General features: G+C 41.8%; 1 protein-coding gene across 1 annotated transcript in view; it reads left to right on the top strand.

Annotated features, from left to right (window-relative positions):
• The window catches only part of LOC149282078 (adenylyltransferase and sulfurtransferase MOCS3-like), a 50,446-nt gene extending 30,775 nt beyond the window's left edge, over window positions 1–19,671 (top strand). The window contains exons 8-13 of the mRNA XM_089498617.1: window positions 1,818–1,880; window positions 3,204–3,367; window positions 3,450–3,497; window positions 12,364–12,460; window positions 12,984–13,088; window positions 19,514–19,671. Coding sequence (XP_089354743.1) covers window positions 1,818–1,880; window positions 3,204–3,367; window positions 3,450–3,497; window positions 12,364–12,460; window positions 12,984–13,088; window positions 19,514–19,671 — 635 coding nt within the window. The remainder of the gene's footprint in view (window positions 1–1,817; window positions 1,881–3,203; window positions 3,368–3,449; window positions 3,498–12,363; window positions 12,461–12,983; window positions 13,089–19,513) is intronic.
• The last annotated feature ends 220 nt before the right edge of the window (window positions 19,672–19,891 follow it).

The following is a 19,891-nucleotide window of genomic DNA, read 5'->3' as shown; positions in this document are numbered from 1 at the left end:
CCCCCCAGTTTTGCACATCTGACCCCAGGCTTGCCACTTTGCCCTCTAGATATGCCACTCTGCCCCCAGATATGCCTTATACCCACCTATATGCCACTCTGCACCCCCTGATATGTATCTCTCCCGTCCCAGACTTACCAGTGCATCCCTAGACTCGCCCCCCTTGCTCCAGACTGCTCCAGGTGCCTAGTGGGGGCAGCTGTTGGACGTCTGCGTTATGCGTGTAGACAACCTCTGCTTACTGCCTGGCGCTTTTGCCGGGACTTCTATGACAGAGCACAGGAAGGTCATGTCACGCTGGTGCTCCATCATAGAGGCCGTGCCAGAAGTGCGGAGCAGCAGTGGAGGTTGTCTGCGCGCATTGTGCAGATGTCCACCGGCTGCCAGAGAGGAAGATCTGGGTGCCCTTCAGCACAGCAGGGGTTTGGTTCTTAGTCTTGTAGTCAGACCTCTATTTGGTTACAAGCATATTAGTTTTGCAGTCGATTTCATGAACAGGGCAAGTACAAATACAGTCAGTTTGCGTTTGGCAACATGCCCCCAGTTTAGCAGCATTCCTCGTGGATAGTTTTGTCATGGCTTATTGTCTAAATTAGAACACGCACGTTCTGAGTTTTCATACTTTTCCAGATTCTTATTGGGCCCACGTTTCATGTGAGGGAGTATAGTGGGCCCATATTTCAACGTAACTTAAGCAAATTTCTTAATTTTGAACTACATTTTTGTTGCTTAGTACTTTTTAAAGCAGATCCCTATACAGATGAAAGACTGAGAGGGACAGTGGCAGCTGATATCTGAGTGTTTCCTGTTTTCTGCTTGGTAGCATACCCAACTTTATTTTTTCAAGGGATGCTAGTTTCAAGGGTTTTTCATTAGATAAATGTGACCATATGCAGTGTCAGTCTTTGGACTGCCAAAATCCCACATATTTAATTGTAACTGAACATTCTCAAAATCAAATGCAAATGATAGGAACGCAGACCATGAAATGATAAGATTGGTAGGAGTGGCATCAGGTTGGAAGTAAGTTATGATGTAAATGGCATGATTGCTAACAGAAGCTATAAAAGGACTGAGTAACAAGAATCTCCTCCCTTCTTTCCACTTACCTGGCCCTTCTGGGTTGTAGGCATAGAAAATGTTATACAAGCAGGGCCGGCCCGACAATGGAGCCGAGTGGGGCAACCGCTCCAGGCCCTTTTTTTTTTATTTATTTTTTTTTAAAGAGAGAGAGAGAGAAAGGGGTGGTTTTCGCTTACCAAGCTGTCAGTACCCGCTCGGCGCCACCCTCTCTCTCCTCTGCGGCGAGTCTCCCTGTTCGGTCTCGGTGCCGGCTTGTAATGCTGAGTGCCAGAAGATTACCTCATTTCCGGCACTCAACATTACAAGCCGGCACCGAGACCAAACAGGGAGACTCGCCGCAGGACTGCTGAAAGGTAAGTACAAGGGGGGGGGGGGGTAAGGGAAGATAATAGGGAGGGAGGTTGAGGAAGGGTAGATAATGGGGGAGGCGGCAGGGAGGGAGAGGAAGGGTAGATAAGGGGGGGGGGGGCGGCATTTTGCCTTGGGCCGGCCCTGTATACAAGAATGACAAATTATTGTGTCTAAACTTCAAAATGGCTTTAACCTTCTATCTCTGTAGTCCATGCACCAGTAGACTGGCCACACTACAGTTAACTAATGTAAAGTATGCATAATTTCTGGAAAAATAGGGGGGGGGCGCTATTTATTTACCAGCTATGGCTACAGTAAATAAGGAAAAGACATGTTGTCTTGCTAAGGTTCATCTTATGCATTTTTTGTTTTTCATGTTTTAGTGCCTGGAATAATTGGATGCATGCAAGCTTTAGAGGTACTCAAGATAGCAGCTGGTATGCCTTGTATCCTTTTTCACAGCCCAAATATTGAGAATTTCAGCTAAGAAGATATTTTATAAAATCTATGTTCTGCTAGAAATGTAACTTGACCCATATTTTTTAAACAGTGAACTGAAATACAGATTTCCTCCAGGATCAGTGGCGTAAACTGATAGGTCACTGTGGCCTATGTCATATCGGTCTATTCACTAAGAATGTGGTCGTTAGTTATGGGTTAATTTAAATGACTTTAAATTTTGCGAGTTAAATGTGAACTTATAAAACAAGCATCCCCCATACTACTGCATTTAAATTATCTGTTATCTGTTAAACAACTACTATTAACACCTCCATGCAGTGAATGGATAAGTATCAAGACATGCACATTTACAAATTTCATCTGTCAGCGCCTTGAGGGTTAGTCTTATTTATGCCCAACCAATTTAAACAAGAAATCTGTATTGGTGAGAAGGCTCTAACCACATTAGTTGACAATTATACAAAACATTATCATAATGTTTTTATTTAGAATTCAGATGACAGCTGCTGCAGGCAGTGATTGGATGGATGACCACAGTCAAAGGTTGAACACTTCCTTTTGACACCAAATGTCTAAAGAAAATAAACATTTTCTATATTTGTCCTGTCATTTATAAGAATTCCTTCCCCCCCCCACCAGATGTTCATGCTGCCCCTTTCAGACTTTTACACTACACACTGTGCCCAGGGTGGTATTGTAAAATAAAATGCTAATCGTAGCATGCTATTTGGATCAATGTTGTCAAAACTTTTTAAACATGTGATGTAACTTCCATGCAATGGTCACTGTACACAAAGGCTATGTAGGGAACAAAAGGGTACTGGATGGTGATTAAAATAGAAACCAGTTTTCAGGAACAGCAATCTGGATCAGATGCAACCAGGTGTCCATAACGCAATGGAATGAGGAACCGTAATGGGGATAAGACGTAGCCAAGTGTCAGCAACCAGTAATCGATAACACAACAAAATCAGGAACCATAATTAGGCTCAGATGTCGTTGGGTGTTAGCAACAGGAGTTCAAACAAAGTTATAACAGGGCTTGGAAATACAAAGTGAAAGTTACAATGAAGCACAAACAACTGCAGTAAGTAAATTAGCATAATAAACTTCAAGTAACTTACCAACTTTACTATGCCTTGTAAAAAATACCTCGCAAGAGCTTGGTTAGTGTTGTATAGGGCTTGGCTACATCAATGAGGTGTCAATGCAAACATTTTTGTTTTTAAAACCAAAACTCTTGAAATGTTAACCTTTTTTTAAAAATGTTTCAGTGGCTTTTGTGTAAGTCCTTGACTTATGTACAGTCTCATACAGTGGCACAATGTTGCTGTATGATGCATTGGACGGGCAATTTCGCAATATCAAGATTCGTGCTAAAAAACTTGATTGTGGTGTTTGTGGTATCAATTCAGAGACCCTCATTCTTGAAGACTATGAGACATTTTGTGGTTCATCAATTTCAGATAAGGTCAGAAAAAAATGTTTAATGTTTAATAACCAAACTTTAAATCAGCATTCACTTTAAACATCTCTTCTATTTGACATTACAGTGTAGAATGTTAAGCTTGTTGCCCAATGAAGAAAGGTTAACAGTTCAGGTAGGTACTAAATCTAACAAAGAAATGTATCCCAAATGTATTTTTATCAGTTAAAAGTGTTGGCTGCCTTTTGCCTGTTCTTATTATAGTGAATGGATCATTCTATATTGTTTCCTTTGACGCTTAGTCAGCTTACTACAAAAAATGCTTGGAAATGCTTACCAGTGGCATGTATTTAGGAGCGCTGCTAGCTAGAGCCTGCTGGAGAGGAAATAGGAGAATGTAGCACAGATGTCTCCCACTTCATCCTCATAGTGCCAGCTTAAGAAAAAATGTGAGTGTAGTGAGGATAGTGGGCATGTTAGTGTATATTTTGTAATAAGAGTCCCTTCACACCAAACTATTTAAACCTTGGTTTTTTATGAACCTTGCTTTGTGTACAGGGGCACAGTTTTGCTGGAACAGGAAAGAGCCTGGTGTTACAAGGCTGGAATCATACAATTGTCTAAAATGTTTATCTATGCTATAGTCTTAACAGTACTGTCACTGGAACTAAGGGGCCTAGTATTCCTCCTCCGTCTGTTTGTGTATGGTCTACCACTGTGTGGTGGAAGTGTTGTTACTTCTAGATGCTTCCACTTCACAATAATAGCACTTACTGGACCAGGGCAGATCTAGCCGGGTAGAAATTGTCTAGTGGGAAAGATGGAATCTTATGACATTTACTTTTTAAGAGTCACTGGGCTCTTCAGTATGGCAGCAGAATGGGTCAATGTTTATTTATAGAGACGACATGCTTATGTGTTTGATTTTATACATCTTTTAGCAATGGGTGTGGCTGAAACACCTAAACTCATTAAGTTTTCAATATACTAATATTGAAAGCTTTGGAACAAGGCCCTCTTTACATAATGTATTGAGCATTTTTCATTAGCTTTTTTGGATTAGTAAAGGATTTTATTTTATTTTTTTAAAGTGAGAAACTAGGTTTTTTTTAAATTTTTCATAATTTTATTTTTATAGGAAATTAGATAATATGATTAAAAATATTATATCTGAAGAAAGCCCTCCTGAAACAAAACAACAACTCGTGTGGGTACACAAAATGAGGATAAAATGACATCTAAACACGAGCACCGTAGAAGCCTTGGTCCCAAAGGGTACAAAAAGTAAAAAACAGCCTGGTCCTTAAGGGGTAAATAATGAATTGCTGCATTACACATAACATTAGATTGCTGCTATCAAGCATTATCCTGCTTTCATTTTTACAAAATACAGATTACGCTAGTTCTGTTACTTAAGACTCAAGTGACCAGTGAGGACGTTGTTTTCTGTAGCGTAATATTCCCAGTGCAATTTACATGGTTGTGGTTTGACATGTGAACATTTAAGTTCAATAAAATATGTATGTTATTCTTGCTTAATAATACTGTTTGGTTACAAGTATAGAGCGCTGATGCTCCTGTTGATTTGGAGCCACTGATTCTCATACAGTGAAATATACACTGTCTAAAGATATACTGTAAAATCTCAGGTATAATACTCATGATGTACTACTGTTTTAAAAGTTCTCTAAAGGAGGATACATATAATGCTACAGTTCAAATTTGATGAAATATGTTGCAAGTTGTGCAGTGTTAACCACTGGGGCATACCTAGATTATTTGGATTTATTCTGCAAAGGTAAATGGGTTTACATTCTCTGCCTTGGAGCCCCCATTTCTGAAAATGAATCCATTATTTCATCATTGTTTGCTATATACAGAGCTAGACATTGACGGTGGTATAGCATGTCTACTGAGCTAGGAACTACTGATGGTACACCAATCCCATCATTTTATACTGGTCCAGACACTGATGATGGTACAGCTTAGCTCACTTTATGCTGAGCCAGACACTGACATCATATCCCAAAGCTTAGCATCAGCCTGTGTGGGTCACTTTTGTGGGGGTTGGCTACAGGAGGATCCAGGCCCGGACTGGGACAAAAAATAGGCCCGGGCATTTAAGCCTGAGCAGCCCATATTTATTTATTTATTGTTAAAGCCCACCCTTCATGTACCATCTTTGCATTTAATCATTCACACAAATCATTAACACATTAATTAATGCAGTCTCACAAATCATTCAAGCAATTCATCCACACATGAATTCATTAATTGTCATACGCATTCACACAATTCATCCACACATTTATTCATTCATTCTCATACGCATTCACACTACCCCCTCTCATCATCTTATCTGCCCCTTCTCACTATGTTCCCCCTTTTCACTATGTAACCCCCTTCCCCACTTCTCAATATGTACCGCCTCTATCTATCCCCTCTCCCCCTTTCTCACTACCTAACCCCCCTCTGCCCCTTCTCACTGCAGCCCCTTCCCTCACCCTATTTACCTTGTTGCCAGAGCAAGCAGCAACTGCGACCGTGCCTGTGGCAGGGCAGGATTGACTTAGGGGCTGATGGAGCTGCAGCTCCAGGCTCCTACCTTAAAATAGGCCCAGTCAGAGCCCCTTAAGCCCGCCGCAACTGCAACCGGGTCCGCCACTCTAAGGCAGAGCCGGCCTTAGGTGTTCTGGCGCCCTGTGCGGACTACTCCTCTGGTGCCCCCCATCCCAAAAAAAGAAAGGAATAAAAACTTGTAACAAAACTCCCCATTCTCACTATCTATCCCCCTGTATCACTATCTTCCACCTCTGCCTCTTCTCACTGTTATCATTATATACTGAGGCAGACATTGACGGTGGTACAGCATAATACTTATCACTATATACTGAGGCAGAAATTGACGGTGGTACAGCATAACACCTACCACTATATACTGAGGCAGACAATGACGGTGGTACAGCATAACACCTATCACTATATACTGAGGCACACATTGACAGTGGTACAGCGTAATCCCTATCACTATACATTGAGCCAGAAATTGACAATAGTGCAGCATAACCCCAGTCACTATATACTACGCCAAACATTGTTGTGGTGTAGGCCTACCACTTCATTGTCTGGCTTAGTAGTAGGGATGCACCGAAACGAATTCTGGACTGAAACCGAAAATGCAGCATTTACCTGTCCGAAACCGAATATGACCTCCCCACACCATAAAAAAACCCCTTTTATTTAAAGTAAGTAACACACCAAAATAGGACAAAACAATTAAAAAACAATATTATATGTATATATATGATTAACAGCAATCACATTCCTATCATGCCCAGGCATACCCAGATTCCAGGATGTACTCGCAGACTTGGCATGATAGGAGTATGATTGCCCTATCTACCCCTTCTCACTCCCTTCTGCCCCATCTACCCCGTCTCACGCCCTTCTCCCTATCTACCCCCTCCTAACTATCTACCCTCTCCCTCTTTGAAGTTCACTTACCTTTCAGGAGTCCTGCGGTGAGGGTGCAAGGCCTCTGCCTCCCAGCTCTGCCACTGTATGGAACAGTATAGAGTGATGGGAGTTATGATGTACTTTTAGAGCATAATTAGATCATGAAAAAGACATTGGAAATGGTACAGCATAACACCCATCACTCTCACACACTTACCAATCCACACATATATACCAATCCACACGTATATACCAATCCACACGTATATACCAATCCACACGTTTATACCAATCCACACGTATATACCAATCCACACGTTTATACCAATCCACACGTTTATACCAATCCACACGTGTATACCAATCCACACGTGTATACCAATCCACACGTATATACCAATCCACACATATATACCAATCCACACATATATATACTAATCCACTCTCACTGAATATTTTCCTACCTTTCCTCTTTTCTCCTTACAGCTCCTTTTCCTCCTCTTCGCTCCTCTTCTTCAGTTCTTCTGTCTTCTCTGTCTTCTTCCGGTTCAGAGGGCACGGACAGCGGTGGGCGCGGCTTCAGTGTTGTGCGCCGGGATCTAACAACAAACCCCGGCGCACAGCAGCTGTTGCCGCGCGGATCACAAGGGAGCGGTATCGGAGGTCTTTAGCAGACCTCCGGCTCCCTTGAGTGATTTTAAGCCGGGTTGAACCCAGCTTAAAATCACTCAAGGGAACCGGAGGTCTGCTAAAGACCTCCGATACCGCTCCCTTGCGAGCCTGCTCCTCCAGCGGCGGACATTACTGTCCGTCTCTGGAGGGGTGCCGGGTGCCGCAAGTTGGCACCCGCTGATGAGCGGCACCCGGTGCGGACCGCCCCCTAGAGTGTGACGCCCTGTGCGGTCGCACACCCCAAAGGCCGGTCCTGCTCTAAGGGGCCGGGAAGCCCCCACCAGGGCCGGCCTTAGGGGTTTGCGGCCGCACAGGGTTTAAATTAAAACATCGGGGGTTTTTTTCAACTTTATTTAACATCCTCCATGTTAAATAAAGTTAAAAAAAACTTTATTTAACATGGAGGATGTTAAATAAAGTTAAAAAAACCCCGATGTTTTAATTTAAACCCTGTGCGGCCGCAGACCCGTAAGGCCGGCCTTGGTGGGGACTTCCCGGCCCCTTAGAGTGGCGGACCCGGCCGCGGTTGCGGCGGGCTTAAGGGGCAGGTGCCCCTTATGCCCTGCGTTAATGCGGCCGTAGGTAGGATAGGGGCCTGGAGCTGCAGCTCCATCAGCCCCTAAGTCAATGCGGCCCTGCCGTGGCCCGGCCCACCGGGCAAACGCCCGGTGTGCCCGATGGCCAGTCCGGGCCTGGGAGGATCCATGATGTCCCCATTTTACAGATGTCCAGCTGTTTTCAATGAAAAATCAAGCAAAAGCAATTGAAATAGATCAACCCAAACGGATGCATAAAGTGGTTTCCCTAAATTCAACTGAAGATGCAACTTCTCCAACCTCAAAATTTTTCAACCCCCTGAATAGAATACCTCAGAACAGTACAAATATGCAGAACAGATGTTGTTTCAAGCACACCTGATGCAACTAATCAAGGGCTTAATTAGTTGCACCAGGTGTGCTTGAGCTGGAACACATGAAATACCTGAACTGCCTAGGTGTTTGCTGAGTATCACGTTGGACTGCATAGAAATATGCAGTCAAAAGAATGAAGCTGCTTGTGCTGAGCTATTTCAATTGGTTTTGTTTGATTTGTTCACTGCAAACAGCTGTAAATTTTTTACTGCCGCTTGATAGGATTTAACAGCACAACATCTCTGCCCAAGTTGTTGAATGTTATCCACACAGCACCCCTGGAAATACTGCGGAAACTAGTATCTTCTACCCAGAGTACGTGAATAACATAGACCACTCAGGAAGAAATAGAGACTTCACAGAAATGTTTTATTAAACAGTTAAACAAAATTAGTTCGGGGGCTAAACATGTGACTGGGGATTCGCAGGGAAAAGAAGTTCTCGGTACGTAGAACCAATTGTTACCCTGCAATCCCTGGTGACTCTAGATCAGGGGTGTCCAAGATTTTTGTGCAGTGGGCCACCTCATCAGAAATATATATGTGCGTGGGTCGCACTCATTTTTCACTGAGAGAAAATATGGCCTTTAATAAGATATGCAGACTGAAATAAAGTAAATGACACAAAACCTTTACTTTTCCTCTCACTGATTTCGGGGCCTAGAAGTTTTCATCCTCTGAAGTAACTACAAATTTAGGATTCTGGATAAGTAAAAATTAAATAGTTTTATTTATTCTAGGGATGCACCGAAATGAAAAATCTAGACCGAAACCAAAAATAAAGCAATACAGCATACCCAACATGTACTGATTGCCTGGGCATGATAGGAGTGTGATTGCTGCTAATCATATATAAATTAATATTATTGTATTTTTTGTCCAATTTTGGTGTTACTTACTTTTAACCCCTTAATGACACGACTGTTTCTTACTCGTAGTACATTTTGGGACAATGGCTCTTTTAAAATTTTTCAGTGTTACTGTTTAGCTGTAATTTTCTTCTTTCTCATTTTGTGTACCCACACACATTATATATTGGGTTTTTTCAGTACAAACAGGGCTTTCTTTAGATACAATTATTTTTATCATATCTAATTTACTTTTAAAAAAAAAAATAAAAAAAAAATGATAAAATATGGTGATTTTTTGTGAAAAAATGACTTTCCTCACTTTTCTTTGAAAAATCTTCTACTCATCTGCAAAAATGAATGAAAAAACCTGCTAAACAGATTCTATTTGTCCTGAGTTTAGAAATACCCAATGTTTTTATGGTTTTTTGGTTTTTTTTTTGCTTTTTGCTGCACGTTATGGGGCAATAAGTACCAGTAGCGTTTTGCTATTTCAAAACCATTTTCCCCCAAATCTGGTCATTCTGCCCCATGTGCTATTTCAGGTATCTTGGAGGCCGGCCAATGCAATTTACCCCATGAAACCATATATTTAAAAAAACTAGACAACCCAAGGTATTTCAAATACTGGTATTTTAATGCTTTCCATGCACTAAATCTACCACTAGCCTTTGTCAAACTTTATGGTAGTCAAAATTTTTTGTATTTTTTCTCACACACGTACTCCAGGTATAAATTTACCGCTCCTGGTGTATGTCCCTGTCAAACACCCCAATATGTTCAGCAACATCTCCTGAGCGCAGTGATACCCCACATGCATTGGTTTATTGGGTTATTTGGGAGGTAAAAGACCACCTTTGTGAGGTGTGTATTTTTTTGCCATTTAGACATCTGGTACATGCACAGGCATTGTCACTAACACGCCCAACGTCACCTCATACATGTACGTGGATTGTCGTTAAGGGGTTAATAAAGTGTGGTTAACACACCAAAATTGGACATATATATATATATATATATATATATATATATAATTGCTAACAGCAATCACACTCCTATCATGCCCAGGCATACCCAGGTTCCAGCATATACTGGCTGACTTGGCATGCCAAGCCAGCCAGTACATGCAGAAACGTAGCTAGATGCCCCACTTGTGTATTGATGCTGCCAGCAGTATGGAGTCTGCACATCACTTACAGCCTCCCTGTGCCATGCCCCCCCACATCTATCACACGCATTCATATACTCATTCATTTTTTCACAGCTTCATTCCCTCAATCACACATACTCATTCATACACCCTTCCCTATCCCCTTACCTGCTCTGCAGCTCTCTGTGCCTCTCAGACTTCAGTGGTGGCAGCTGCTTCTCTCTGCGTTGTTTGCATTCCTGGTGTGTGTGTGTGTGTGTCTGGGTGTCGGCGGTGTGTTGCAGAGTATGTCCTGGTGTGTGTCTGGGTGTCGGTGTGGCAGAGTCTGTCCTCGTGTGGGTGTCTGGGTGTCGGTGTGGCAGAGCCTGTCCTCCTGGGTGTCGGTGTGGCAGAGCCTGTCCTCCTGTGTGTCTGGGTGTCGGTGTGGCAGAGCCTGTCCTGGTATGTGCATGGCAGAACGTGAAAGAATGAAACCCAGTGTCAAAAATAAACGTGAGAAAAAAAGGGGTGTTGAAATAAAAGAAATACTTTCCTTTTCTTTGACCGAGTGTACAGCCGCAACTCTAAAAACATGAAGTGTTGAAAAACCTATCCAAAAAAGACTTCCATCTAGGGGCGCTTGTAACCACCGATCTCAGTAACTCAAAAAAACAAAAAATTACGTATACGGAATGATAGTGTAATACGGCCAACAACTCAAGAACTGCAGAATAAACTCCAATAATTGCACTGACAATATGTATGAGTCATTCAGGCCTCCAAAAGCAAACTCCTTGGTGTGTGTGCCAGTTAATCCGAAGTTCTTGAGTTGTTGACCGTATTACACTATCATTCCGTATATGTCATTTTTTGTTTTTTTGAGTTACTGAGATCGGTGGTTACAAGCGCCCCTAGATGGAAGTCTTTTTTGAATCGGTGTGTGTGGCAGAGCCTGTCCTGGTGTGTGTGTTTGGGTGTCGGTGTGGCAGAGCCTGTCCTGGCGTGTGTGTCTGGGAGTCGGTGTGGCTGAGCCTGTCCTGGCGTGTGTGTCTGGGAGTCGGTGTGGCAGAACCTTTCCTTGTGTGTGTCAGGGTGTCAGTGTGGCAGAGCCTGTCCTGGTGTGTGTGTGTGTCTGCATAATTTATTAAAAAGGATCAGTGGCAATAAATTGTGGCTTCAGGCATCCTCTGTATGATTTTTTTTTTTTTGTGTACGGATTACTCACAGTCCCATCACATAAGATTCTATCTTGTATTATCTGCTTCGCGCTGATGTCATCTTAATGCAGTATACATCAATGCTGATGAGTTAAGATTCTGTCTATTTTATTTATTTTCCATAAAATGGCCACCAAAATCCTCAGCACCAGGCTCTTAATCCGGCCATGCCTCCAGTGTGCATCAGCCATCTTAAATCCAGCTTCTACCCACAGTGTGCTCCAGCTTTGTGCAGTTTTATTTGGCTGAACTTGTTTTAAATGGTTTGTGGACTGAGTTTGTTTTACTGTTTAAGTAATTTAGTATTCATAGAATGACATATAAAAGTTGATCAAAAAACTTTTCCACTGCTTTTTTCATTATCGCCAAATTAACCCTGTATTAAAATGCATTATAAAGCTAAAAGGCCATATTCTCTCTTAGTGAAAAATGAGTGCGGCCCACGCATGCACACATACATTTCTGATGAAGTGGCCCTCTGCAGAAAAAACTTAGACACCCCTGCTCTAATGAATAAACCTGCATATGTTATTAACTTGAACTGATGGACAATGCAAGCTCCCTCTATTTACTTTTGCACATTGGGGATTATTGTAATTATATATTTTTTAAAACTACGTAAAAAGTGTTTTTGTCATCGTATAACAAACAGGATTTTAAAGCATAAAGAAGCCAGACTGTCTATATGTTCTCCTGCACCTCTAAAGAGGTGAATAATTATGTCTCTGCCACATCAGTTATTTATTTTCCATATAAATTTGTTTTATTAGTGGGTTCATTCATTTTCATGATTCTTTATACGTATTCAGGACTATAAGAAATTTTTGGATGATGGTGTTCCTCATGTTCTCATTGACGTTCGACCACAGGTTGAAGTGGATATTTGTCATTTGTCGCATTCTACTAGTATCCTTTTCTGTATTTCAATTTGAGGGATATAAGAACACAGTTTGATGTCCCTAACAGACAATTTTGAAATGAAAAAAATAAAAACACTTAGCTAGAAGCTGCAGCTGCATAAATTGGTGGAAGCGATTTCTGTAAATTTTGCAGGAGCTGACTGGCAGTAAGTGTTCGCCCCAATACATCTCTTGCTTAGAAAATAGCTGGGGGTGCACAAAGGGGCAGATGCATATGGGGATTCTGCAGAACCCCCCATGCATTTGTAAACAGGGATACTAAATAAATTGAAATGAAATTCTCAGCAATTAAATACATATGATGGCTAAAGCTTCCCTTTAACCAGGCTTGTCTCAGGACTATTCATGGATTTCTTGGATCCACTAGCAAAGTGTACCTAGTTGGTAAACACTAAGTTGTCCTGTACATTTTCTAATGTCCTAAACCTCCTTACTTTTTTTACTCCTTGTGTGTTATAAGGCAAATTCCCACTTTACTGAATGAGTTTTCTTGCTATAAATACCTCAAGATATATCATTGACCCACTTGGAACAGAAAAATGAATTATGGATACATTACCTGAGCACTAAATTGGCCGAAATAAAGTGCATTGAAAATCAGACCGCCAAAACAGGTTTGTGAATGTTTTCAAGAAAAACTGTAATGAATGCTGAAAAGTATTTTATTTATATTAGTTTTTTTGTGTTTAAATATTTGATACTAAATATATTCTGGTGTATGCGCTAGCTCCAAAACAAATAGGTTATATAAAAATATATTTAATAGATGCTTATTGCATCAATATTTAAAGTACATAATTGAACATATAAAAAACAATTGATATAATATACAATCAATTTGCAAAACAAATGCGCAAATGCCAGTGACCTGACACATTTCGCCCTCAAGGCCTTTAAGGCCTGTTTCGAATATTTGCCCGTTCTCATGTTCTTTTCGGGTGAATATTTGTGTACATTCTTTGTGTTCAGTTTTTTCTTCATTTTCTTCCGTTTGTTTTGGCAGGGGTTAATACCCAGTAAAATAATTTTAAAAGTCTGTAAGAGCAACTCTATTGGTGACTGACAGGCGGCTCCTCTGCCATCTACCAATGAAGGGCAGTTGCTCTTATGGACCTTTAATTCTTGACGCTGTGGCCATTATTCTCCCCAGGCCAAGTTGCTCCAAGCTGTACCTTGCCCTGTTCTTTGCCAGTTACAGCTCGGAGCAACTTGTCCTGGAGAGACTGTTGGTATCCCTGCTCCAGGCGTTAAAGGTCCATACAAACAACTCTTTTAACATAGTAACATAGTTCATAAGGTTGAAAAAAGACCAAAGTCCATCAAGTTCAACCTATATACATATTGTGTCCCTACTGTGTTGATCCAGAGGAAGGCAAAAAACCCTTATGAAGCAGATGCCAATTGCCCCATACCAGGGGGAAAATTCCTTCCCGACTCCAAATATGGCAATCAGAATAAATCCCTGGATCAACGTTCTGTCCCTATTAATCTAATATCCATAACTTGTAATATTATTGCTTTCAAGAAACACGTCCAGGCTCCTTTTGAACTCTTTTATTGAGTTTACCATCACCACTTCCTCTGGCAGAGAGTTCCATAATCTCACCGCTCTTACTGTAAAGAACCCCCGTCTGTGCTGGTGTAGAAACCTTCTTTCCTCCAGCCGTAGAGGATGTCCCCTTGTTATAGATACAGTCCTGGGTATAAATAGGTCCTGGGAGTGATCTCTGTACTGTCCCCTTATATATTTATACATAGTTATTAAGTCCCCCCTAAGCCGTCTTTTTTCCAAACTAAGTAACCCCAATTCTGATAATCTTTCTGGGTACTGTAGTCCTCCCATTCCCCTTATTACTCTGGTTGCCCGTCTTTGAACCCTCTCCAGCTCCACTATATCTTTCTTGTACACTGGTGCCCAGTACTGTACACAGTATTCCATGTGTGGTCTGACTAGTGACTTGTACAGGGGTAGAATTATTTCCTTGTCGTGGGCATCTATGCCCCTTTTGATGCACCCCATGATTTTATTTGCCTTAGCAGCAGCTGCCTGACACTGGTCGCTACAGGTAAATTTACTGTTAACTAAAACTCCTAAGTCCTTTTCCATGTCAGTCGTCCCCAGTGTTTTCCCATTTAATACATATTCCCAGCCTGGATTTTTCTTCCCCATGTGCATAACCTTACATTTATCTGTGTTGAACCTCATCTGCCACATCCCAGCCCAAGCCTCCAACCTATGCAGATCCATTTGTAATCGTGCGCTGTCCTCTATTGTGTTAACCACGTTACAGAGCTTAGTATCGTCTGCAAAGATTGATACTTTACTATGCAATCCCTCTACAAGGTCATTAATAAATATATTAAAAAGAATAGGACCCAAAACTGACCCCTGTGGTACCCCACTAGCAACAGTCACCCACTCAGAGTATGTACCATTAATAACCACCCTCTGTTTCCTATCACTGAGCCAGTTACTTACCCACATACACACATTCTCCCCCAGCCCAAGCATTCTCATTTTATGTACGAGCCTTTTATGTGGCACCGTATCAAATGCTTTGGAAAAATCAAGATATACGACATCCAGCGATTCACCCCGATCCAGTCTTGAGCTCACCTCCTCATAAAAGCTGATCAGGTTAGTTTGACAGGACCGATCCCTTGTAAACCCATGCTGATATGGAGTCATACACTTATTTTCATTGAGATACTCCAAAATAGCATCTCTTAGGAAACCCTCAAACAGTTTACACACAACAGAAGTTAAACTAACAGGCCTATAATTCCCCGGGTCACTTTTTGTCCCCTTTTTGAATATTGGCACAACATTTGCTATGCGCCAGTCCTGGGGAACAGACCCTGTCACTATAGAGTCCTTGAATATTAGAAATAGGGGTCTGTCTATTACATTACTTAACTCCCTTAGAACGCGGGGGTGAATGCCATCTGGACCTGGTGATTTGTCTATTTTGATTTTTTTTAGGCGGCACTGCACTTCTTCCTGGGTTAGACAGGCGACATGTACTGGGGCATTTATCTCATCCTGCTGTATATTACCTGGCATTTCATTTTCCTCTGTGAATACAGCAGAGAAGAATATATTTAATAGATTAGCTTTTTCCTGATCCCCGTCTATAACTTCTCCCTCATTACTTTTTAAGGGGCCAACGCTTTCATTGTTAACCTTTTTACTATTTATATAGTTAAAGAACATTTTGGGGTTTGTTTTACTCTCTTTGGCAATGAGTCTTTCTGTCTCCAATTTTGCTGCTTTTATCTGATTTTGACATATTTTATTTTTTTCCCGATAGCTTTTTAGTGCTTCCTCACTGCCTTCCTGTTTTAGTAGCTTAAATGCCTTTTTTTTGCCATTTATTGCCCCCTTTACATTTTTATTTATCCACATTGGTTTTCTCTTGTTCCTGACTCTTTTATTCCCATACGGTATGTACCTTTCACAGTGAGAATTTAAGATATTCTTAAAAATCTCCCATTGAGCGTCTGTACTCTTGTTTTTGAGGACATTTTCCCAATTTACAGTGTTAAGGGCTTCTCTTAGTTGATCAAACTTTGCCCTCCTAAAGTGCATAGTTCTTGTGGCTCCTCTAAGAGTTCCCTTATTGAAGGACAAGTTATAATGCATCATATTGTGATCACTATTTCCTAGATGTCCCCTGACCTGCACATTAGTTACTCTGTCAGGTCTGTTGGTTAATATTAAGTCCAGTAGGGCGCCCCCTCTGGTCGGGTCCTGTACCATTTGGGACAGATAATTATCCTTACTTATAGTCAGAAACCGGTTTCCTTTATGAGATTCACAGGTCTCGGTTTCCCAGTTTATGTCGGGATAGTTAAAGTCCCCCATAATAACCACCTCATTGTGATTAGCTGCCTTGTTTATTTGCTTTAATAATTGATCTTCTGCTGCTTCCATTATATTTGGTGGCTTATAGCAAACCCCGATCAGTATTTTATTATTTTTCTTTCCATATATTTCTACCCATAATGACTCCACATTATCATTTCCCTCACATATATTCTCCCGCAGTGTGGCCTTTAGGCTGGACTTTACATAAAGGCAAACTCCTCCCCCTTTTCGTTTTTTCCGATCCTTCCTGAATAGACTATACCCCTGTATGTTAACCGCCCAGTCATAGCTATCATCCAACCATGTCTCTGTTATACCCACTATGTCATAATTTTCTTCAGACATTATTAACTCCAGTTCGTCAGTTTTATTGGTCAGACTTCTGGCATTAGTAAGCATACAATTTAGAGGTGTATGGTTTTTTTCCCTATGAAGCCTATCCCTATTAACTATTCTAACCCCTCCCTCTGCTCCACCCCCAGGTACATTTATAAGCCCCAGCTCTCTATCTACACTATCTTCCCCTTCTATATTGTAGTTTCCCTCCCCCCCTTTCCCTAGTTTAAACACTCCTCCACCCTTCTGACCATCTTCTCCCCAAGCACAGCTGCACCCTCCCCATTGAGGTGCAGCCTGTCCCTACCGTAGAGCCTGTATCCGACAGAGAAGTCGGCCCAGTTCTCCATGAACCCAAACCCCTCCTTCCTACACCAGCTTCTGAGCCACTTGTTTAGCTCCCTAATCTCCCGCTGCCTCTCTGGTGTGGCACGTGGTACAGGTAATATTTCAGAAAATACTACCTTGGAGGTCCTTGCCTTAAGCTTGCTACCTAAGTCCCTGAAATCATTTTTAAGGACACTCCGCCTCCCTCTCACTTTGTCATTGGTGCCAATGTGCACCATGACTGCTGGGTCTTCTCCAGCCCCTCCCAGTAATCTGTCAACCCGATCCGCGATGTGCCGAACTCGAGCGCCAGGCAGACAACACACTGTTCGGCGATCCCGGTCTTTGTGACAGATCGCCCTGTCTGTCCCCCTAATAATTGAGTCCCCCACTACCAGCACCTGTCTGGCCTGCCCTGCGCTCCTCCTTCCCTCCTTACTGGAGCAGACACCCCTCTGGTGGTCAGAGGCAGTGACTTGCTGCAGTACTGCTAACTCTGAACTAACATCCCCCTCATCTGCCAACCGGGCAAACTTGTTGGGGTGTGCTAGATCAGGACTAGCCTCCCTGGCGCTTTTCCCCCTACCCCGCCTTCTAACTGTAACCCAGCTAGCTGCCTGACTGTCCTGTACCTCCATCCCACTATCCTCCCCCACCTCTACCTGCGAGAGAGCTTGCTCAGTGAGCAGCAGACTCCTCTCCAAGTTGTCAATAGATCTCAGTGTTGCCAGTTGCTCCTCTAGACTCAGGATTTGTGCTTCCAAATGAGCAACCCGCACACATCTCGCACAGCAATATGCACCCTCGAAGCGCTGCTCAAGGATTGCATACATTGAGCAAGATGTACACCTGACCGCATTGTCAAACATGGAGGACATCTTGGCAATGGGGATAGCTCCAATAACTGGCAAAAACAGACAGTAAGGCGCAAAATATATATAAATATATTATATGCAATCACAAGGATTTATACTTTACCCTCCTTCTTGCTTTTTAACTCCTTCTTTGCTTGTAACTCCTCACTTAGAGATGTCACTTAGGAGATTCGCCCCAGCTCAGGATTCGCTTGTGTGTCCAAGCTAAATGCAACTGCAAAAGCCAAGCAGAACTCACAGAGAAGGTTACTTAATTAGCAACACACCTGAAATAGCCCTTACCCTTTTTTTTTTTGCTTTTTTCAACAAAACTTTACACTGAACACAACACAAACAAACACAGTGCTCCCCCTTGCAATAGTAATGAATATACTCTCCTTCTTTGCTTGTAACTCCTCACTTAGAGATGTCACTTAGGAGATTCGCCCCAGCTCAGGATTCGCTTGTGTGTCCAAGCTAAATGCAACTGCAAAAGCCAAGCAGAACTCACTGGTCACTGGCAGGGGCTCCCTGCCGGGGACCAATAGAGTCACACATGCTTCTGACGCCAAAACAAGTTTCGGCATCAGTAGTTAAAGGTCTGTACAAACAACTCTATTGGTCGCCGACAGGGGGAGCTCAGTGCCGGCGACCAATAGGGTCGCTCATACGGACTTTTAAAATCCTGGCGCCCTGTTTGTCCTGTACTTGGCCTCGGATCCTCTGTCTGAGCTCCTCTGCCCTTCACTGGTAGATGCCAGTGGAGGCCCCTGCCAGCGACCAATAGAGTTGCTTGTACGGACTTTTAAATCCTACGGATTCCTGTTCCCGTTAACCCCTGCAATGCTGCTTAGAGAGAAGGTAGGCGAGACACAGTGGGAAGGGACCAGGGCAATTAGGTAGGAGATATTAACAAAGATGAATACGAAGATTCTTGGTGTTGTGCTTCTTCGTCTTCGTGTACCTTTTGGTTTGAACAAAGAAAACGCACTATTCGTGTTCATTTTCATGTTCTTCCGAATACGAATGCACACGTCTACTATTTATTTGTTTTGGAGCTAGCGCACCAGAATAGATTTTGTATATTCTTCTTTTTGGTATTTAGGGAACACTACCAACTGGTAGTATTGCAGCAGTTACTCTATTACATGTTTTTCTCTCTTGATTCTTTGTTTTATTTTTTATGTTTTTTTTTTTATTTTTTATTTACTTGACTTATATTACGGCACAGACCAATACACTGTTGAAATATATTTAATACTGAGTTATGCTTTTTACCAACCTGTAATGTCCCAGGCACCCCTATTATCTAAGAGTGCATACTACAGAGTACATGCATTCTTCCAAAACGCAAAAAAATCAATAAAGCACGACATAGAATTTCCTCCTTGATCTAAATTTTCCTGCCACTAAATGGCTGTTTAAACTGTCAATCAGTGGCAGTAAAATAGAGTCAAAAATCGAAATGATCAATGAGTGTCCTGACACGGACAGATGTCCAACAAGTACGTTGGTTATGATGTTAGTTATGTCATATTTAGAGATGCTAGCACTGTCCAGCATCAGCAAAGGTGTCTGTTCAAACTTGATTAGATAAAATAACTCTGTGTTGACTGCAATCAACAATTAATCTAAACTATGTCTTTTGTTGCAGTGGTGGTGATTTGCAAACATGGAAACGATTCTCAAAAGGCTGTGAAAGTATTAAAAGAGTTGTCTGGAAAAGAAGTAGATTTGATTATAGCAAAAGATGTGCAGGGTGGATTGATGGCATGGGCTAAAAAAATTGATCCCACTTTTCCTCAGTATTGAGCATCTAACAAAAATACTAACACTAATATAATGGTTATGACATTACATGTGATTGCATATACTTAAAGAATTAAATATGTATAAATGTATTTGTGAATAGGTTCATTAGTTACTGCAAACTCATTTCTATAAAATATAGGATGTTATGATAGTAAGAGTCTAAATTAGAAATGTATAAATGCGATTAAGAAAAATATGTACATGTAATAAGAGTGAATTA

The sequence above is a fragment of the Sceloporus occidentalis genome, unplaced genomic scaffold (assembly GCF_023333645.1).
Source record: "Sceloporus occidentalis isolate IW3139 unplaced genomic scaffold, rSceOcc1.0.p SCAF_123, whole genome shotgun sequence".
Classification (NCBI taxonomy): Eukaryota; Metazoa; Chordata; class Lepidosauria; order Squamata; family Phrynosomatidae; genus Sceloporus; species Sceloporus occidentalis.
This window is presented reverse-complemented; position numbering and strand designations above follow the sequence as displayed.